The sequence below is a fragment of the Ceratosolen solmsi genome, unplaced genomic scaffold (assembly GCF_000503995.2).
Source record: "Ceratosolen solmsi marchali unplaced genomic scaffold, CerSol_1.0 scaffold16, whole genome shotgun sequence".
NCBI lineage: Eukaryota > Metazoa > Arthropoda > Insecta > Hymenoptera > Agaonidae > Ceratosolen > Ceratosolen solmsi.
In genome coordinates, this window is record NW_011948451.1 from 336,400 (window position 1) to 360,697 (window position 24,298).

The window sequence follows — 24,298 nt, forward strand, 5'->3', positions numbered from 1 at the left end:
ATAGCCGACATATTGGAATTCCCGACTTTTCCAATACTTTTGGCCTTTAAGAGAATGAGTTTGGCTGGAAAAACTATATCTATCACTTACCAACGATATATTATACAAATACATATCGTACATATTTGATATTTACAAGGTTCATTCGTATTTTCTCCTTTCGCGCTACTCTATCATTATTATTTCGTACTGGAGTACTTTATCGAATACCATACCATAGCACATCATTATTATATAAAATTCCATACATCTTGTAAGATTATCTGCTTAATCGATAACGTCGCTCACAAGTTCACGCATTTTTACGAAACTGCGCGTCGATGTCAAATAATTACAAACGATTCGACTCACAATATCCATTCGCCCTTAACCATTATATCACCATTTGACGTTTCATGTTATTCATTCGTGAACGCTCGTGAATGCTCGGTAATTTTATACTTATCGCTCTAATCGAAAATTAATAGCCACGGTTTTATCCGAGGTGCTCATCTCACTTGAAACTCCATGTTCGCGACAGCATAATTTGTTCCTAAGATCGATAGATGGGAAAGCGACGAGGGCACCCGAAATCCAAACGGTTTTCACAACATTTCGTTGATAAATTATTATTACGGCAGAGTGCAGTGACTGAAGTCGACGAGGTACGGCCAAGTTATGTCATCGAGGTGAGCCGATCGAGTGCACTTAAGACACGGACAATTGTAAGTATTAAAGTCCGAAATGAAATCTCGGTCACAATCTTGTTTGATCGGTGGATTACGGGGGTTGGAGGGGCGTGGACGTTAGGTACACCAATTAGTCAATACGAATGCGCCGTATGTTGATAGCGTTGGTTTCCGCTTCGGAGACCGGATACGATGATGAGAGATGTGGGTCGGGTTCGTGGTCCAGCGATACGAGGAGGGAGCCGCGGCAATTCGTGGGTAAGGCGTGAGGTCAGAAACGGCCGAGGATGGGGCTGGCGAGCGGTTTACGCACGGGCCCTCGTAATGGTGGGATGGGACCCAACAGTCCTGGTGGGGACCACATCTATATAAGCGACGGCGAAGGTGCCCGTCTCTCCATAAGCTAACAGTTTCTTATAAGCGAGTCAGCCCGAGTCCTCGATTTTCCCGTGCAAGGTGAGTGTCGGCTCCGTGGCTCCCCTCCGTGCCTTTCTTTATTCTCTCGTTCCCCACCACCATCATTCATCAGGCTTTTAATCGAGCTTTGGCCCTTTAAGAATTCAGTCGCTCCGTGCCGCAGACTCTTTACACTCGTTGGGTCGAGGCGACGAGCGAGCGAGCTCGTGCTGAAAGTGTGCTCGACGAAGCTCAAGCTGACGCTTCCAATCCCAGCACATTTAATATTGATTTAGTGTACGTTAGTTGCTCCTGCCTCCACCACCACCACCACCACCACCACCACCACCACCACCATCCCCTTCCCCTCTCGCCCCCAGTCTCTCATACAATGTCCCTCTATCAAACACGCACACAAACACTTCGATATTCAATTCCCGGTGCAACCGAATTTTTATTGTCTTTCCCGACCGGTGGATCACAGTTTTGTATACATAACGCTCAAGATCTTGAGTTTGTCAGACTTTTCACCTCTAAATGATTATATCTAAAAATAATTATAGATTTTTGTCACGATACATCATTGCAAAATTTATTAATGATGTTTATGTTTGTTTTTTCATTTTTCTTTTTTTTTTCTTTTTTCTTTTTTTTTTTCGTAGAAACACTCGCTGCAGTCGCGACTATTTTTTTTAATTTTTCCATGACGAAAATATCGCGTAACTTAGCCAAACCTTTCATTTATTTACGAAATATGTACGCGTTGGAATGATTTGTTTTAAATTTTAAATCGCCTGCCTCATCATTATTATCGCTATTATTTATTTGCTAATAGCCATGGGACAACTTACACTTTAATTTGTTAGGCATTGTCGCGTATTTTACTCTTTGATCGAAACGCGGAAGCGAGAGCAGCGCAGATAATATCAATCGTAGATATCGTTCCCCTTTTAATTATTTCCCCCATTACTTATTCCCTCGCATTCAAAGATAAAAGTACGCGATACGAGATGCCGACGATTCAAATAAGCCAGTAAACATTGTAGAATGGCCTGGCACTATAAGATTCTCAAGAAAGTTGATTGAGCGTGAAGAGCCGCCTCGATCTCATCCCGCGAACACGAAAAAGAATGGGACGCACCGTCCACGCCTTCCCCGAACGATAATAAAAAAAAAATTATATAATAGTCTTATCGATGATTACACAGATGATGCTGCTGCCGCTGCTCCTGGTGGCTTTGGCGGCGTACGCAAATGCCGCGATCAGCGAGGTGCGACCCCACAGCAACCGCCCTGGCAGATTTCTGTCCCTACCGGTGCCGCAGAAGTGCGCCAACAGTGAGTTCCTATTTGCTTTATCGCCACTGCGCTCTTTTTAATGTCTTTTAATGCTATAATGGTATGAGGTGGGTGGGGAGAATTTCGGGACGAAGGGTGTAAGGTGACGGAAAGCTAACGCGCCGGACCAAGATACGGAACTTTTTGGCTTATGAATTTCAATGTACTCCAATTGATAGTTAAACATTGTCGATTAGCCTTGTCCGAGACCATCGCGACCAATTAGCCAATTCGGGCGGAATAGATTGAGAAATTCTATTTGAAAAAGAAACGAGAAATAAGCGCGCTATTGAGAAGTAACTTTGTTGCGGTTGAGGACTTGTGGAGGGAATGGTGGCGGGTGACGGAAGGTGGAGATGGTAGTGAAGGGAGATGATTTGGCGGGAGGGGGGGGGGGGACAATGGGGAGCGTTCAAAGCACCTCGACATCGCCTTACTTTTGCTTTAGAAACGCGAAATCTCTATCGCACTACGACATCGTAACTTCGCTCTTCACTCTCGCTCTCGTGCTGTTAAAAACTTATCGAACCCTTTTAACGGCGAACCTTCCATCACGCTCGTCGCGCACGATTTTTCATGCCGTGAACATCCGTGCGTGTAATTGACTGCCGAGACGATTGTCAAAGGCCGCGCGCGCACTAGCTAATTAATGACGATAAGTAGCGACGCGAGTGAATCCTACTTTACGATCCTCTAATCAATTAATCGAATCTAACAATTCGATCCGTCTAATTGAATGACCTTATTCTGCTGAACGCGTTGCGGTAAGAAGACAAAAGCACGCGTCGTTAATCTCCGAGCGATAATATAATTTATCATGCTGGCCAAGGGGTATGACATGGCTTTACTGCGCTCATTGGGATTATATTCATTAGCGAAGATTTTCATTGTAATGTTCTCTGCTTCTGGGAATAGCCGGAATAGCGGGAATAAAAACATGGAAAATGCGAATAAATTATGGAGAATATATATTATACGCAGGATGTAATTGATCGAATGGATAGCAATTAGATGACTGTCGTGCAAAATTATTTTCTGTTGCGCTTTCAATGAACTTATGATTTGTTAATTAATTTATATACGCATCAGCATGTAATATTAGTCTCTCTACACTAATCTTTGTTTTTCAAAACATTAAGGAGAATAGCGGCATTTTCACACATCGCTAACAACATTATTGAGAACATACCATACAATTATTTGATTGGAAGATTATCTGGTTTTACGTAGATATCGTTGTCTAGTTGAACGCTAATAATCTGAGAACCTAAATAAAACTATAATTAAGCATCTACTTGAAATTACAAGATTTTATTGATAAAGTGTTTATGAGAAACTATATTGTTTCGAAGTAGCTAATGCATAGTTAAATTACAATTCAGGGTTTATGAAAATGATCTTACCACTCGTGCGTCAACGATTTATTCAGACTTGCCATTGAATTTTTAAACAAATATTTATTATTAATAAGGCTTTCGATTAATACATATAAATGCATTGTATGCATACACTGTCATTCAATCAGTAGAAATTCAATCGATGAAAATTCATTTTAAGGCATTGAAACTTAATCTAATTTTTAATAATAAACATTTAATAATAACAGCGGCACACCATCTAATCGCATTTATATATTAAGAATCTCAAATGATATCCGCATATTATTATTACCGGTTATTTATATCAACATTCGCCACTTTAAACAATTAGTTTAGCGAGACTATAGTTAGAGTTACGTTTGACATCTCAACGAAGACAAGAAAATTTCAAGCATAATCTTTCGCATTCACGATTATCCGCATTTTCGTCTGCGTGCGTGTATTTCTCATAACAAAAATCACATTTACTCGCTGAGACGATAAATTCATCAAAACCTCTGCTTAAGCCGTAAATTTAATCTGTCAATATCAACGGAAGCTGAGTCGCGAAGAAAAAGCAACCAAAAGAGGACTCGGTCTTGTCTATTATAGATTCAAGGGCACGAGGTATGATTTCTCATAGGCGCGTCAACGACGAGCGAACGCTCGTTTTTAGCCTCCGGATGGTCCGGATGCTGTTTCACCGCGTAAATCTTAGCCGTGTACTTTCTTCACGGGCTGCGATACTCGCTCGTCAACATCAACAAAGGCAGTCTCGACTCCATGCGGCTAATTCCCGAGATGCTTTCAGCGGTCGCACGGTTTTCTCATTCGAAAACAAAACGCCCTTTTCTTTCTTCTTGCACACGGCCCACTTGGACAAGCAATTATTTCGCGAAAAATCGGCAAGAACTTTGTGCAAGGAGCTTGACGCGTTCGAGGTGGGAAGGCTGGATGGAGCCGGGCTTACGCGACTTATAAACGGCGGCCGCTTTTCCGCCTTCGCTCTTGCCGACTTTCGACAGGCACGTCGACTTTCCCTTGCAAAAGAGCAACATTTTCCTTTAGCCTTTAGCATCCTGATAAATGCGTTGGCACTAACAATTGGCCATTAAACTTTATGCCTAAGGACACTACTAAAGTACGTGGATTATCGTACTTTTAATGTACTATTTTATTAAAATGTACATAGACTTTATTAGTCTCTTATTGGCTTTTTACATTTATTACGAAGCTACTCGAGTGGAGAGCTTTTGTAACTTACAATATTCAGCTGTTTCCCGTAGAATTAAGACGTCGAGCAATATTTTAAAACGGTTATAAATTATTAACGGAATATGTAAAAATTAATAATAAAATTCTTGACGAGTGAAACGAAATTTTTATAGCTTTTTATGTTTGTTATAGTTGGCTAAACCGTGTTTTATTATTATTAAAACTTTCATGCGATATGAAGGGAATGCGCTTCCTATGGTGGATGTATTAGTGGAAGAATAGTAGATAAAGATATGCGATTGGATTTTCTAAAGTAAAATAAATCGTTGCATTACGGTGTTTTTCAAATTTACTCTCAATCTAAAGTACAGTAAGTTCAATAAAATACGTTCATGAATGAATGTCTTAATTAATAATAGTAAATAAAATAAAAGCAAAACAAGAATAAAACGAAAAAGAGGGAAGGGAAGGGAAGGGGGGGGGGAACAATCGATCGAGGTAATGAAGCTTTTTGGAATTGAATTGGAAACAACGAATAGAATAATTAAATTTACAAATGGAACTCGTAAAGTAAAGGCGTAGTGAGAGATAAACGAATAACTTTTGAATTATTACGAACGCCAGTTAAAGGTAATTTTCAAAGAACTTTACGAAACTTTCCAATATCTTGCTTTGACGCAAATTTTTATTTTTGTCCTTCCAACTTTGCCAAGCTTGACTATTGATTTTATAGAAAATTCATATACATAAAAAGTTTGGCTTTTTAAAGAAGCTTAAATATTTTTCGTCTAATGTTATTGTATTGAATTGTTATCCATATAAATTATTAACGTTTTTATTAATTTTTCTGTCTTAAAAATGCATGTTTAATATTATGTGCGCGATTATTGCATTATTTTTCTTTACAGCATCAACTATTTTTCTGAAATTGAGCGAATTATTTAGTCATGAAGTACGTTCGCGTTTTAATTCTGCACAAGTTTTGTAATAACTTTTGCTTCCTTTTCGCACGTACATTACATTTCCCACGATAATATATCGGCTTCGAATAAAAAGTAAATTATTTAAAAGGTAAATATTTTTAAATATTAATATAAATAATCTTTATATATATAAATAATTTTAATTAGTTATTTTGAACTCACGATGTATTGTGTAATGCATCGCATCCATATTATGAGTTATAGATTATACCTGACGAAGGGATAGAAAAATATTCTCTCCTACATATTATTTATTATCATTAGAATATATGAAACGTAATTATTGAATAAAAAGCAAATGAATAAAAAAAAGAACAATCCTTATATTTCCTAATTTTTATTGTTTACTGTTTTTTTTTTTTTTTTTTTTTTAATACGAAATTAACTTTTACGGACAATTAAAATGGCTCCACAAAATACATTTGATATTCTTAATGAAAACAGCAATAGAAACATTATAATTTTTTATTAGAATTTATGGCACAATGATATACATATAATTAATTAATCATAAGGTTAAAATTAAAGAATTAAAAAAACTCGTTTTCAATTTATTCCATTTACTGTGCTATATGTAATATGTAAGGCGTAGAATCTTATTTTCAACGGTAATATTTCGTAATTACGACTGGACACGTCTCTCGACTCTCTGTCGAAATCTTTTTCTAGCATTCAGTAGTTAAATTTGATCGTCGCGATAAAAATTCTCCACATCTCGTATGATTATTTAGCCGTCTGACAAATATCAAAATCTTACTTCACTTGGTATAAGTAATGCGTAAGTTAAAAAACTTATAGCCTTTAAAGCAGCGCCACGAGAGTTTAAAGAAATTTTAAATACCAACGTACCAGCGGCCATTGAAATATTGATGCCCTGAATGTGTCTGTCTATCTTTCTTTCTTTCTTATAAATTTTTTTCGACTTCCGTCGTTAAAACTTGCTATTAATTTATTTATAAAAGTCTGTATTTTCGAGTAGCCACGTCGATTTCTAATTTTTCACAGGCTATGCCAGTCTGTATCTGTAATATTAATATTCTTTATAATTGCCGAGATAAATATATACAATAATAGATATTATTACAATTGGATCGATTGCTTTTATCGTCAGGTTTTCATGAACATTAATTATTATCTCGTATCAATATATATATATATATATATATATATATTATAAGATAAATCATTGTTTCATTAATCTTCTTATTTCATTACTTTACACAGATTTTTTTTTTTTTATCTAATATATTGGCATCGATAAAGTCAGCATTGCTATTTAAAGCGAACGATCGTTATAAAAACATCATGACTATAGTATAAACAAGTTACGATACATTTAAGAGTGAAAAATAATGAGAATGAACGCCTATTGTATTAGAGCCATATTAAAAAGCAAATATTCTAATCATAAGTAAGTGTTGGAATGGCAAAAAAAGTCGTGGGGAACCACGGTAAGGGAATATATATATATATATATATATATATATATATATCTTCGTTTAAACGTATTTATTTTTAATATATGTATGGTGAATAAATGGCTTTACATTCTATGTTTAATCATTACTCTTTACGCGGGAACTTTCTTTTATAAAATTAACAGCCGCTTGAAATGAAGAAATGCTTGAGTTTCTTAAATTGGAGACGCAACGAAAAGGTGACTTTATGGTTTGGATACATTGAGCTACGGTGACATTTTGTCTGAGACTTTCTTTTTTCTCATCGATAAGGCCTAGAATTAGTGGGAATGCAATGTAGGACTTATCGCAAATAAATTTCGACTTTTTATCGTAAAAGCTATTAATTAATATGCGACGACTGAATGCAAAATTAATCATCGTTAATTTTTCTTCTTTTCCTTATTTTCAATTCTATAGGCGATCGCCTGATTTTGTCGATTACTCAAAGTGGAAAAACTGAATTTTAAATGTCGATTGTGCTTCCCATGTGTCTCCAAGCGTAAAATTGCCCAACATATCGATGTCCTTGGAAATTTTAAAGAATCGAAGCACCACTTCTGTAAAATAGCATCTGATGTTTGGATCGATGATAGAAGAAAAAAAAAATTAGTAATTCCTTAACGGATAACTTTTTAACTTGATATTAAATCTAATACGAGAGTCTTCAAACCCCTAAAGTATGGGAGTACTTGATTATGGGTATGTGGCTAATGATCCCGTAATGTAAGCGACGCAAAGGTATTACGTCTATGAAGGCAAGGAGTCACGACGTTGACCCTCGCGAGGATGTAGGTAACGCGAGGGACTTGCGTAAGGAGACGTCCTCGTGGTTTCATATACGAGTATGTATCTATTAACACTTTGCTAGACTGATAATAGATATAATAAAAGAGAAAGAGAAAAGTAAAGACGAAATGAATATAAAAGTGAAAGAGAGAGAGAGAGAGAGAGAGAGAGAGAGAGAGAGAGAGATGGGGAGAGGTCGTGCTGATTTTATCGCTAATCTTTTGTCTCAAATTTCATACTGCTCGATGATTATTTTAATACAGCATTATCTTACTAAATTTTAGGTTGTTCTTACAGAGATTAAAGTACGTAAATCGTCAGATTCATTAAGCGACATGGATCGCACTCAATTTATTATCCATGCAGCATTGTTGACAAAAGATTCGGCTTTGGTAATAGATAGAATGCGATAAATGAATTTGCAAATGCTTATAAAATTCCTTTAGCTTTTGTCCTTTTGTAATAACTCTGGAAGAAAAAGTGTATTGTTGTACAAGAGGTAATATAAAAATTACATAATATTTTCTACATTTATAATATTTTCTTTTTTTTTCTATCGTAGCAGAAAGATAGAATTTTTGCACGCGTGTGCGTGTGTGCGTGTGTGTGTACGTGTGTGTGTTTTCTTCTTCTTTTTCTTCTTTTTTTTTTTTTTTTTTTTTGAGATTTCGAAAGACAAATTTTACGTTAATACGCCTTGTTTGTGAAATATTTTTGAAATTTATCGATTTAAAAAGCTTGTATAAATGAACATTTAATGCATGCTAAAAAATTCAATAAAGGAGATAAAAAAAAATCGATAAATTAAAGAATGATAGCGACAGTTGTAGTACAATACAAACGATTGGGCCTGACATTCGTAGTTGTGTACGATGTGTATGTGCATGTTGACACACGAGTCAGTGAGCAATGCTGTTTTGTATGCAAATTTTGATGTTCGCTTTTAACTTATTAAGATTTTTAAAAACGTATGCATTAGTATAGACGCGCACACGCACCCTCACGTATGCGCCAGTTTTAATTATACATTATTATTCATGCGATGGTATGTAATTAATTATTATCCGAACTGTTGACTCTCTCGGTTCTTTAATACTTTTGTCGCTATTTTACTCTGATATTGTTTCCCTATCGTATAAGTTAAGATGACAAAATAGATTATAAATTTGCAAAACTAATTGAATTAAAGCGATGTAATAATAATAATGATTAGTTATTGTTTATTAAAACACGCGGATAGTCGTCGGAAATTGAAAATTTTTGTGTCATATCAATGTTTTTGATGGTACACCTTTCATTGTAATTAAATAAGAAAGATTAACTTTATATTTTATTAGTTGGAAAGGATTAAAAAATGAAAGTGTAATATAAAATTGATCACATCGCAACTTGTACAATTTCTTCCTTCTTCTTTATTTTCTTTTTTATTTGCACAACTTTACTATACTTCTTAATTAATTAACGATTGCTCGTATAATAATGGATAGACGATAGAATTCGATTTTATTCGAGAGCTTGAAGAATAATTGTATGAATAATGATTATGAAGTTTGAAATGTCGCGAATACGCCTGATAATATGTTTGTAAAGGCAGTTAAATTTCTCAAGAGAAGCAATCCAATAGAGCAATTTATAAATAATGCACTTGCACATAGTACTTTAAAATGATCGGAATAATATTTTCTCGGTATAATATAATTCTCCTTGGAATGTCGGCTAAATAAAGAGCCAAAGTCCAAATGTTCGTCATAGACGTGAATTCGCGCAGCCAAAGCAGCAAAGCCCAAAAGTAGCGGCTAAAGTCGCGTCGGTGCGAATATATAAAAATAAATCGGAGATTCGGCAGCAGGGAAGGGGCTTATATAAAATCCGATAAGAGGCTCGGATAAAGGTCAGGCTACGGCATCGTCGAAGCCTCGTTAAATTTCGCGCTGCCGACGTCTAGAGCAGCCGCTGATGCAACCTGACTCGCGCGCCTGCAAAAACGCTCAAGAGCGTAAGAGCGAAGCTGCCCGAGGAATTTCGCAAGCAGTGCCGACTCCTTTTATGCAGTCGATAAGAGAATTTGCGAGAGAGGCGCCGTCAATTACGAAAGCGGCGAATACGCACATTCGCCCGCGAGTCGATGCCGCCACGTACGTGTAATAAGAGGACTCGCGCGTGCGCAAAGTTCTTCGACTTTGGCCCGAAATCCAATCCAATGCAAATCAATTCAATCCAATTTTTTCCAATCCTCGTGACATTCACGGCTGGCAAAAGGACCAATATCGTTTAGGTGCAATTTGGAATGGGAGCGCGAGAAATCAACGACAATACGTAGTGTTTCAGGGTCTCGAGACAATCTGCTCTTTCATCGCATAATGCATCATCCTATTTGTTTATTTGTATATGTATTTATATAAGTTATATATTATTGTTATATAGTTATATATTATATTATATGTTTTAAGTTTATCCATAATCTAGCTTATCGCTAATCGCTTGAAAAATCTCCCATTTAAATTTAAATAAAATGTACGATTAATTATCGTAAATGAAGTGAAAGGCAGACAAATGGTCAACAAAAGCTTCCTGTTATGAATATTTATACGTTGAAGTGACCGAAGTTCCGAATTAATAATAAGGCATTCGATTTTAGTGAAATTTAATTGAAATTTCTTTACTCGGTCAGTGGAGTGGTAAAGGTTTTCTTTGTAAATCACTTGATGATTTCAACGATAAGGTTAATGTCGTCGACATTTTAAAAAAGAAAATAGTCTCTAAGTTGTGGTTGCTTCTTCATTGTCTTTAATTTCAAGTTATCCCTCGCTCTCTGGTTGTGAAAGCTCATTGAAAATCTTGGCTCATTACTGTCAATTTCTTCTCAATTTTTTGCCTGCAACGTCAATGAATCGTGCCCTCATGCTAAAAGGGAATGAAAAGTCTATTTTCTTTATTTTTCCCGTATTTTCATCACTAATCAATATTGAATAAATGAATGCCAATGATCGTTGCTCCTCGACCAAATGCAAAATAAAGTGAAGCATAGACCGAGACAGTCGTGATACTTAGAGCCAAACAGCAAATGCAATTCGTTCAATTAGTTGGAAAGTATGAGGGAACAATGGAGGCCGATTGAGATGCTCCGCTGTCACCGGGAGTCATTGCACGGCAAAAGGGAATAAGATGCGATTGATAGGATGCGGGGGCGTTTTACATAATCGGGAAGGATATAAGATATAATTGCTGGCCGGAGGCATTGTGCTCGCGCCTCGGCGAATCAGTCGTACGAGATAATTGTTCTCGCCGGCAGGAAATCACACGCTCATAGTCCAGAAAGAGTGCGCGTTTCGCGTCCTAGAATTCTCCCGATGAGTCTCCTCCTATGGCTTGTCCGTCAATTATTTTAGGTTAATTGCCAGATGCTCCATGCCCAAGCACGCGAACGCCTTCGAAAAATTAACTTTCAGGGAAATTGCCGCTGTTTGATGCGCGTTTAATGAGGCTTTATAATTGTATAATTTATGCGGCGAGTATAATTCTTTTGTGTGTGTGTGTGTGTGTGTGTCTGTGCGCGCGCGCGCGCGCGTGTTTCGATTATAAGCAATGGCGGTAAGATAAGAGTGTTTAATATGCGATAAAGCAAAAAAGAAAAGAAAAAGGAAAAAGACAAAGATAAAAAAGCGTAAGCATTTAATTGTGAATTATTAGAGTGACTATTTTTATATGGCGACTGTCTCAGAATCGCTTTTATAAATTCTCAAACTAATTATACGATATATTCGAATTTATTTTCATTGTGGCATAAAGTTTAGCTTGAATTTTGGAATTACTTAAGTTACTCACGTACTCGCATAAGCTAATAAACTACACAGCATTACAAAAAGTAAGTATATTTGTAGCTATGATAAATAAAATAGCAATGACACCGTGTTCCAATGAAAAACATTAAAATACTTTTAAAATTATATTTTTTCACAGAAATTCGTTTGCTCGATGATATTCTGATTGGTATTTTTTATTGTCGAACGTCAATTTTACTATAATTTCTGTTACACAAAAACTTTAATTGTCATTATTATAACTATATTATGTAAAATTAGATATTTGACAGTTATTAATTGTAGATTATGTAGATAATGTAGATAAGGGAGATAAGATCATATTTTTGTGGTTTTGTTTTGTTGTTGGTATTTTGTTTCGTTCCATCATACAAAAATATCTCTTTTAAATGTCAGACGATAGAGAAATAGAATTATAATGATAAATTTTAACCGAAAGAAATTCTTTAAAATATGTATTTGATATTTAGCAATTTCATATACATTGTTTGGATGAAAGTTGTTCGCAAAATAATTAAGCCATTATATATATATATATATATATATATATATATCTTGATTTATTTATCTTATTGAATTTTTAATTTCTGTTTTCTTAATCTACAATAGGATTATTTGATAGAGTATTTGCAAATTCTAATGTTTTTTTTTTTTTTTTTTTTTTTTTTTTTTTTTTAAAGTATCATTAGAGCATATTAAATAGTAATTATTTATAGATAGAAGATTAAGACCGTTTACGCATGTGCATAAAGTACATTAATAATTAATATTTAGCAGAGAGTTTTTCTTCAGTGTACTAGTACGGAAAGTATTTATTTATTGTTTGTCTCTTATGATTTCATAAGATTTCAGCGATATTTCAAAAATGTATTTTGAAGTGATAAAGCGATTAAAAAAAAAAAAAAAAAAAAAAAAAAAAAAAAAAAAGTAGGACGATCTTCTCGTTCGATATAACATGAAATATTAAAATTCTCGTTTAATATCAATACTTTTTGGCACTTGCATATCGTAAAATAACCTCTCTTAAGCTACAAATAATTCAGGCTTTCAAATTTCAAAAATCTTCAGCATACGTTATAAATTATGAAAAAATAATACCCGAATTTCACCTCAAACGTTAATAAATCAGACTGGCATTGCTTGGCTCTTTTAAAAGCCTTGCCTTTGGTCACGAAAGGTAGCGTCGAGATTCCTGATGCTCAAATATAAAAAAAAAAGAAGAAAAAAAGAAGAAGAAGAAGAAGAAGAGGAAGAAGAAGAGGAAGAAGAAGAGGAAGAAGAAGAAGAATAAGAAGGAAAAAAAGAAGAAGTATGAAGAAAAACCCGATTCTCGAAGCGAGCTACATTCGGTTAAAGAATATTATTCAAAGCGAAAGAAAACACGGTCCACGTTGAAATAACCGAATTTTCCACCTTGGCAATAGGCGAACCAACTAGCTTTCGTAGCCTTAGTGTTAGTGTGCCTTAGCGAGCATCGATCACACTATTCATCGCGAAGAAGAAATTGCCTCTTTGTTTACTAATCAAATTTGCATGTCCGATGCATCTTTCTCTTGGCTTTCTACTTGACGGCAGCCGAATCTCGAGCACCTGCACAACCAAGAGAATCTTTCTCGCGAAGACTTTCTCGCGCCGACGAATATTCTTACGCATTATCGTTCCACTTTGAGCGCGACTCCCGGAATGAAACGTAGACGGAGGATGTAAGTATCTGCAGTTCGTAAACACGTGTAGTTCGGACGCGAAATCGAAAGCTGATTATGCATTTTAAGCGTAGTACGAGCATCTTAAAAGGCTTATTTCAGTATTGGTAATTAGGTAATTCGAAATTCCCGAGGAGCACATCTAGGAAATTTACATAAATCCGTATTTCTCGTTTACTCATTTCTCCACTTAGCTATTCAAATTGCCACTTACGTACTGATTAGTCGGAAGTTTATCTAATAATACGGCGAGCTGCTCGATGATACGTAGATTCCTTCAAATATTTTGAAATAGTACGATTTAAGTGAGCCGAGTTTCATTTTATTCATTTCATTTTATTCTCACCTACTTTGAAGACGTGGTATTTCATTTGAAGCAAAATAATTTTTAAATTACTCGTTAAGAGCCCATAATAATGATTGAAATCATTCGCATTTACTTTATAATAACAATTCTCTATAAATATGCCCCAACTATATATTTACGAATAAATTGAGCTATAATGGAACGACGAACTGTTAATTAATATGAAATTAAGTTATAACAAAATTTTACTCGCAATGAAAAATTTATATTAAAATAACTTTTCTCAGAAATAGACAAACACTTAAATCAATATAAATTTATGCATATATAATGGAGTACGTCGTTTATAGTTTAACTAATAATTAGACTATGATTAAATTTAATTTCATAAGCCATTCTCTTTACTCGTATTTCATATATGATTTCTTCAAGCATAAGAATTTTCATAGTTTTTATTTTGTTTTTTTCTTGTTTTTTTTTTTTTGTTTTTTTTTTTGTTTTTTTTTTGTTTTTTGATTTGTTTTTTTTTTTTTGTTTGTTTTGGTTTATAACGAAGGTATTATATACATACTCTTTTAGAATTATTTGCCAATCTAATCGATAAATTGAAACAAAAATTTTTAATTTTACAACTAATTGTTATTATATTCTTGAGTTTTCAAGTATTTCATCATTTGGACTTGTATTACAAATTTCATCACAATTTGCTAGGTATTATACTTTCATAAGAAAATAATAAATTAGTATATAACTTTTCTTTGAAATGTAATGGTGCTGAAGCACTAGTTATTAAAATTTTGCATTCAATTGAAATTTAATTACGGCTATTTTACAATACATTATGCTAATATATTATCTATATTTTCGTATATTAATTTGTTGGAAAATGTTGATTGAAATAATAATAATGCTTGGTCGTAGAGATGGCTTTTGAAGCTCCAAGGAAATTTTAATATTTCACATTATTTGAAGACTTTAATCAAGCAATTGTCATCGAAAATACATTAGAACATAAATATAATAGTACATCTCGACATTTTATTGACGACAGAACGTTGTTTATCAATGAATTATAATTGTTTTTCATGTGCGTGTGCGTGTGCGTGCGTGTGTGTGTGTGTGTGTGTGTCATTTACACATTACACTAAGAGCCGATGCGTATAGACCGAAGTCTTGATCAACTAGTCGAATAAGATCATTAGGCTATCTATAGCGGCGGTGTTCGCTTAGAATATTTTTCCTAGAGACTTTCTCCTCGTATGCATTGAAAATAAAAATCAAACAGATTGTTCGCGGCGATAGAGTCCTAATGACGATGAGTCCCGGCTAATTCACATTCCGTAAAGCCAACAATTTTGATATAAGAGGACACTCGATGGCGAAAAATCATTCGTTTCTCTAAGCTTAAATAATAATTTTCATTTTTTGGAGATGAACAATTGACTGCTTGCAAATGATGAATACGATCACATCAATTGGAAACATTAAATGTTCAAATGATTCAAAGTCGATGCCAAATAATATCACACTATTTGCGCATTAGTATACAGATACAGTCACGTTGTTTTTTCCATAATTGTTGAGCGATGGATTCGCTTCTTTGGCAATCGTTCGACACATTGTCAGAACAGTGAAGCTGTGCCTCGATTTTACAGCAGAACATTTCAAACGTGCAAATTATTTAAAATAATAAAATAATAATGTTGATTCTCTATCAGTATATTATAGCGAGAATATGGTTACATGATTGAATTAATGATTGAATAGGCTACGTAGAAGCGTTCCACCCGCGCATTAACAAGATCTCAGCCTAATCAAACATGTCGATTAAAGAGTGAGTGAGAGCGATCAAAGTCAACGTTGTTAGCGATCTCGCAAATTCACGACTTCGCCATCATCGTCGCTGTCCCCCAAAGTTATTTAATCGCTGATTGCTCCGGCTCTTGGCTGCTTGGTTTGCCAAGTTCTTGCGACACGTTGGCGAAACGCTTGACCCGTGGACCTTTGAGAATAGAGTCGTGTGCATTCCATGTAAGGAACAACGGGCGTCACGATGAATGCTGCAACATGCATCGGTAGTTTGCGCGCGCGCAATATGCGAGATGAAAACACACGGGCTAGAGAATTTTGTTCTTTCATCGCTGGCGCAGCGAACGCGTCGCTTTTGCTTTTTATTTTGCCGATACCCTCGAGCTCAAAAGCAATTGTTGCATTACAAACTTTGCTCCCAATGTTCATTTCAAATGTTCATTTGTCACGAATGCCAGTTAATAGTATCTTTTGATAAACTTTAATGTTAATTTTGTAGTTTAAATCCGAGTTTTCTCAGCCGCCTATTTTCATCGATATTAATTATATTTACAATAGCTCGATGGAGTTGGATTTTTTGTATCTCGCGACTTTACGATTATTAACGTTATTTTACTCCATTTCCTCTCTTTGTCCCATTTTGCCGTAGATATTTAATCTTGCAAGATATTTAATTTTGCAAATGTTACATCCCTCTTCTCCATACTATTCAAGAATTTATTTTTCAAATATATTTGAAAAATAAATGGAATTATTATAATTGTTTTACAAGCTTATATATTATCATATTGATATCGTATTAATGACGATCGTGACTCGTTGGCACGATAGCCATGTTAAAATCTGCATCTCGAGGTAAAATATTTTTAAAACTCTCTTCTATTCTCGCATTTCATTAAACAATTATTGTTGTTTTGACATAGTTATGAAAACCCAATTTATTTGGAACATTGTTAATAACTTAGGCCATTCAATTTATAATATTGTCCCGATCGTATTTATGCTGTTATTTATCTTTATTTATAGTCGCTTGTAAATTTACCTGATGATTTAAATAATTCAAATGCAATGATTTTTACACTTTTGCCTTTTTACATTTATTATATCGATTATTAGATAATTTGGAAGAATAATGAATAATTGGCCCTTAAAATATCATTGTATTTTGTATTAAATTTCTCGTGATAAATAAATAAAAAAAATTAATGGCAATAAAAGTTAAATAATAAAAAGAAAAAATTATATGCTTTATAAGTAAAGATGTAATTAATGTAATTACGTTGTTAATGCCTTATATCATGTACTAAACGAGCGCCCGTAATAATCGATGGATAAATTTTATTAATTAATTATAATGGCCATTTTATGTATAGAACAATATTTTTGCCTAGATGAAAAGAAAAAAAAAAAAGAAAAAGAAAAAGAAAAAGAAAAAGAAAAAGAAAAAGAAAAAAAAAAGTAATTTTCATTTATTTCTCTTTCAATACAATAAACACCTTTCGAATATATAATGAGCCAGTAGTATTCGAATGCAGAGGTAGTCACTGTACGTTAGATATGTAATCGAGAAAAGTTAATCCGTCGAATTGTAACCTTGGTACAAAGGCTCAAGTGCCGCACAATAATCGTAAAAATAATATAGCGAGGCTTGATGGTAATTGCCGAAAGATTCCCGATAATTCGACGAACTAATGAGTCAATTTGGAATTTCAGGGCCAAAGGAATTCAACTACAGAGGCCACAACTTGTTCTTCAGCGGTCACGTACCGGCTCATGCAAATCAGAAAGTCGACTGGTTAGACGCTAGAAATATCTGCAGAGAATACTGTATGGATCTCGTATCATTGGAGACGCAAGAAAAGAATAATATGATCTTCAGGCTTATCCAGCAAAGTATGTAGCAACACCGTAATTAACATTATTATAGAATTACGCAAACACTCGGTTAAGAGTGCTAAAAGCAAATTGAAAACAATATAATAATTTATTGAAAACTTTTAGCAATTTAGTGGATTATTAAAATAAATAAATAAATAATAATAATAATAATAAATAAATAAATAAATAAATTAATTAATTAATTAATTAATAAATAAATAAATAAATTAATTAATTAATTAATTAATAAAGAAAAATAAAAAATAAAGAAAAATTGCTTGTATCGAATGGGGAAAAATTAATAGCTCAAAGCATATAATGGGACATACTAAATTGTGTAAGAAAGTCACTCGTATACATGCAATTTGTAACGTTAGATAATTACTTTTTTCCTTTCATATCTGCATATATATATATATATATAAGAATAAAAAGAATAAAGTTATCACATTATCTTCGAATGGTTGTGAAATGTTTGTTATTAAGAAAGAAATCTATCGTTCGAATTCACCTTAAATATGAAAAAACTCGCGTTGATTTTATTACTTGATTTAATTTCTTGCGCATTTATAATCATAAATTATAAAAAAATTATAAGAATTATAAGATGTGGAAGAAATGTCAGGATAAAGCTTGAGAAACGTATTGAACTCCAATATATTTGGACAAGGCTCGGTGCAGTCGACGAGCCGCACAAACAGATTCACGCGAGCAATGAATTTTAAAGGCAAGTCCAACGTTATTTAGTGACAAGTCAAAAGCGCCAATTAATGCCATTGATCCTCTTGTCCCGTACGAAATTCTCACAGCGTAGCTAAAAAATCCGGCCCAAATTCAAACCCGACTCGAAACAATGGGACACGCGTCGATTTTTTTAACGAAGCCACGTAATGTAACGTGATCCTTCCTTAGATTCCCGTTAAGTCATTCGTCGCTGATTTGCATAGTAATACGATATGTCAGTCTGTCGGTCGCGTGAAATTTTTCACTAACACGGCCCCGCCTAACCTCTGAAATTTCATCCGCGATGCCATTCGAACAAACGACATCGGAAAAGTGTGCAAGGATAACCGAAGGCTTCTCGAGCGCCGACCTCGAGAAATGTCCCGAATTCGTTGCCCAGGCCTTTTATGTGCACCAGCAGTCGCTAAATTTGTGCGTAAATTTGTGTAAAGGACGTGGGCAGTGGGCCCTCAAGCTTATATCGAAACCTCCTCGACCCGAAGGACCGTTAACACCGAATTTTCAAGGCTACATCGCCATCATCTTCGACTTTTTTCTTCTTTTTTCTTTTTTTCTTTTTTTCTTCTTTTATTTACCTCCAACTTCAACATCGCGCTATTCTTCGTCGTTACTTCCAACTTCTTATCGCGTGTAAATTACCTTACCATCCTGCTCGATCATTTCGTAAATTTACCTCGATCGCCCATACACTACGTTAGGATCATTTATTTTGTGCGCCCATTCGATTACTCTACGCCCAATCAAATTACACGATCGAATGTTTCCGGAACTAGTAAAGTCTATTTTACCATCGATGATTAAGCTCGCGTTTACAAGCCGTGTGGAAGTTTATGAAAAATTAACGTCCCTCGTGTCTCGTCCGCTAGACGAAAAATCTCCGTTCGTCTAATGTCTCCGGTGCAAGAGAGAGAGAGAGAGAGAGAGAGAGAGAGAGAGAGAGAGAGAGAGAGACATAAATAGATCGTCGATAAGCGCCGTTCTCCCCGTATATCGCGAAGCGCACACCTGCCCGAACTACAATCAATGGCCTCTCGGGTTCTCATCATCGCCGTCCCCCGATAACGAAAAGCATCGTTGGCTCGAACTTACGAACCTTCGCACGACTCTCGTAGACTCTCGTAATGTTTCTTTTCCCGTGGAACGTGAGGACGATCTGTCCAAGTGGCCGTCGTCACGGCGCGTGTCCCGGCCGCGCTTTTGTCATTTTATCGCAAACGCTTTCGTATTGCACGGCACAATGGCCGTAGAAAGTGCAAGAATAATTGTTAAATTTTCTGGTGCTTAATTTTATTTTATTTAGATTCTCGGCCGTTACGTGTCGCAAGATTCCCTACGGCTTTCCTGGGAACTCCTACAATCATTACCATAGTTTTCCAATCATAAATGACCTCATAACTTTCAATTTTAAAGAGAAAATTTATATGGGACTGGGATGGGACTGCTTGAGTCGGAAGTTTTTTCTCGGCTTATTTGTAACGGACTCTACGACTGAAATCGATACTTTCGACACACATTTCCTTTAATGGATAAATCTCGATGAAACTACTCGTTACAAAAATATCACATTCAACGTCAATTGGGAGACAAACTCGAAAAAAATATCTAACCAGAAGATTCTTTGTACTTTGAATTACACGTTAATTCTTTATACGTTGAATACTATTGAAAATACATTTGATCGGATGTGAACAATCGATTGTCAATACGAATTTTATATTGGAGAAGCTTCGATGAGCTTTAAAATCATAAGTATTTCTCATTTTTATATCTTATGGAAGAGACATCTCTGTGTCTCACATTATTTTTATTAATTCAAAGATTTCGTTATGTAACGCATTAGAATGAATCGATAGGTATAACTAAATTCCTTATTTATTCGATCGTTAGGGGGAAAAAGTATTTAATTTATCGCGATGATTCTTTAGTGGTAAAAAGCTTATTTGCATAAAAACTTTTTTACGATAGATCGAAAAATTTTATGTAATTTTTAATCATTGTTAGATTTAAATTAAAATTTAAACATTTCGATTGAAAATTTTTCAATAAATTGTCTATTATATTTCGCATAAATCGGAAGAATAATTTTTTTAAAATATTTTTCACATTAAAATGTTTAAACAGTAATTTGGTATTATTAATTATAGAAAAAACGACTTGGCGCGACTAGAAAAAAAAAAAAAAAACAAGAAAATTAAATTAATAAAAACGACAATCCTTTTGAATAATAACTGTTTTCGTTATAAATTTTTAAATGATCGAAAAACTAATAATAATTAAGCAATTCCTCAATAATCGTTAATCGTTCATTTTTTACCTAATGTATATATTTGTATAAATCTTAAATTGTCGTTTGTCTTTGTTAGGGGCACGCTTTTTTCAAGGTCTTATTCATATATTCGTTACCAATGACATTTTGTTTACAATTAAGACGAATCGCCTAATTTTTATGTAAATTTGTTTATAATAACACTTGTGTTGGATACTTCATAAAATTTTACATTATACATTATTACATTGCCTTAGATCATCAAGGATTACAAATATTAATAATATTCACATCGTTATCTTTGTGATAATCAATCATTGGTAATAATATGAAATTGCCGTGATTATCAATACACATAATAAATGTAACAACTTAAAAAATTACAATACTCGTTGTATAATAGAGTCATTAAATTTACAATGAAAAGTAATATTTTATCAAATATAAGATTATTTATTTTTAACTTAATCTTACCTTTGCAATTTATACGAATTAATTCCATTTATTTCCAAATAATCTTAACGTGATCTCGTCATTTACAATTCGTGCATAATATTTATATAAAAATTGCGTATAAATTTTCCATATATTGAAAATAATTTTAAACAGTTATATATATATATTTATTTATTTATATAATTCAGTAACAAAAACAAAAATCTTAATATTCAAATTAATGATATTTATTTAATATCATGCAGTTATAATTTATTTTATAACTTCTTCGTGTATATTAAATAAAAATTTTTTTTTCATTTATAATATCCTTTTAAGGTGAATATTTGTTGTAATTAATTGAAAAAATTTTTATTGATTTGGTACGGTACTTTTTTTTTTTTTAGAAAACTTGCTTTTAAGAAAGTAGGAAATGTAAAAATCGGTTGGAATAAAATTTAATTACTACGTTGAAACTCTTGACATAAAAATAAAATAGATAAGATTAGTTAGTAGTGGTTTGAAAATGTTTGAGTTTAATGTAATGAAGAGGAAGATGATAATTCACGATGTCAAAACCAATATATATATATATATATATATATATAACTGTTATTTCAGAAAATATATTCTTTTTTTTAAACACAATTTTAAATGATCCTGAAAATTTATTCAATATATTATACGCTTGGCTTGTGATAAATGGAATTAAAAATATACTTTTCCAGCCGCTCTATCATCCAATTTCAACTTGCAATTTAATCTGAAGGAGAATTTGCACAATAACGAAAACTTTGTTCAACTCTCGTAACTCTCTTGCAATATAAAGAGGATCGAAAGAGTGTCAATGTGTCGGTGCATTCATAAATAACCGAGGTGAAATCAATTCCAATCAGGTGGCAATTCAAATTACCAAAGACTTTCCTACCTCGCGGCATTTTTAGCTTGGAGCTTCTTATCCTGCTCCTTAAGTAGCTTTAAGTTGCCTTGGCGATTGCACTTGGTTACATCGATTGCATAATTTTCGCCACGAGAAAAAATCACTAACTTTCCCATGACCAGCTTCTCGCGGATGTGCATCCATTAAACATCTTCAAGAGCTTTGATATTTTCGCGGAGATTCGTTGCAAATGTAATTAAACACTGTTTTGTAATAGAAGAAGTATGCCTCTGTGTTTTTGATGCACATATCAAAGATCTTTAATATTCCAAAAAGATACCTCTTCAGATACCACTAAGATCGTTTACGTGAGTCATTAGTTTATCAATGATAAAGTTTATCGCTCTCCTCGAGATAATACATAATAAATTCACAATTCAATAATAATAATAATTAAATTACTAGTCGAATCTTTATAATCGAATGACAGAATTTAATTTTTGATATTTCACAACAGCTAATTCCATTAGTTGCTCAATAATTTGTAAAAACAAAAAGAAAATGTAATCTCAACAATTTGTTATCTATTGGCGTGTTAATTGCATCAACAATGCAAACGTAGCGAATTTAATGATCGACTATTGTGATCCAACATGCGCAGGTATTGGTTATTTTTACATGTTGCCGTACATCCTCACACAATCTTATCTATCGGCATTTTTATGGAGATGCCCTACTTTTGAGAATTCAATAACTTTTATTCTCTCTTTTGTATGATTCTCGCGAATATTAACCGATCGCTCCACATGGGCTCCGCATTTTTCATTCCCTTGGCAATGCATTTTGGCATCCAATTGGTATTAATTAATGCCTGAAGATATATTTTGCTCGTAAGTTGAAACAACCGACGTAATTGCAAATGAATTTTTATGAGAAATTGCATTGAGAACCGACTGAGGATCGTAAATCATCAAATGGGCCGTTAATACTCGTTGAAATTCATAGGGTGGAAATATTTCATTAAAGCCCACATGCGCAAATTCGACAATTTTGATCATGACTATTCAATAATTAAGTCTCGACGCGTGACCCCAATTATTAATATATGGATAGCGCATTTAATTGATGTATTCAGCGCGGCGATAAATCTGTAAGTATTTGAGAAAATAAATTAAAATGAATTTTAATTTAAGTAATATTTTACGAGTGCTGAAAAGAATATCCTTAAGGAGCACGCGTAATCCGCCAAGCAAATCAAAGATCATTAATGACGAACTTTCTCGCCCCTAGATGACGTGCCATACATCTGGACATCGGGTCGACTGTGCGACTTCAAGGGCTGCGAGAACCGTCGCGACCTCGAGCCCAAGTCGATCTACGGCTGGTTCTGGTCGGCCAACCGCGAAAAGATGGCCCCGACCAACCAGCTGCCCCTCGGCTGGGGTTTCAACCCCTGGTCCCAGACCGGCCACAAGAAGGTCCGCCAGCCGGACAATGCCGAATTCGACATTAACGGCACCCAGGAGTCCTGCCTCTCGGTCCTCAACAACGTCTACAACGACGGCATCGCCTGGCACGACGTCGCCTGCTACCACGAGAAGCCCTTCGTCTGCGAGGACAGCGAGGAGCTCCTCAACTACGTGGCGAGCACCAACCGCGGCATCCGCCTCTAAGCCCTCGGATCGCCCCCTTAAACGCTAGTTTAATGCTGAACGCGGAGACCCGCCGTTTTTTTTTTTTTTTTCTCTCCATTCTTCAGTTTCGCTGGTGGAGACGTTTTCTTGCCCAGAGCGACCCTTTCTTTTATCTTTCTCTACTTTCCTTTTCCACTTTTCTACCTTCAGGATGGACGCTCTCTTGGGAACTATTTTCGTTAAATCACGACGCTTATAATGGATGATGGAGCACAATGTATTAACCGATTAGGCAACGTACATTCCTATAGCCCGAGTGTTAATTACTTTTAGGATAATACTCTTAGTCCAATCATTTTCTAAGCAATCTTTATTTTAATACATTACACTCTTACATTATTGTTATTATAATCGATAAACTTTCTCCGAATAATTTAAAGGAACTACTACATTTAATGATTGTTTATATATAAATATATTAAGATACGCTCTCACTGTAAAATAACAATGTTACTACGCTCCCTAGGTAGTGTTAGTGGCCCGACATGTTGCAAATTTATGGGAAATTAATTATAATACGAAAAACAAATAGCGAACGATACAATAAAGGCTTCGAT

General features: G+C 34.5%; 1 protein-coding gene across 1 annotated transcript; it reads left to right on the forward strand.

Moving 5' to 3' along the window:
* The first annotated feature begins 1,074 nt into the window (after positions 1 to 1,074).
* On the forward strand, positions 1,075 to 23,781 carry slf (C-type lectin domain-containing protein slf). Its single transcript, XM_011505081.1, has 4 exons — positions 1,075 to 1,124; positions 2,273 to 2,402; positions 17,558 to 17,737; positions 23,338 to 23,781. The coding sequence occupies exons 2-4, from the start codon at positions 2,273 to 2,275 to the stop codon at positions 23,718 to 23,720; spliced, it is 693 nt and encodes a 230-aa protein (XP_011503383.1). The 5' UTR covers positions 1,075 to 1,124; the 3' UTR covers positions 23,721 to 23,781.
* Positions 23,782 to 24,298: the final 517 nt, after the last annotated feature.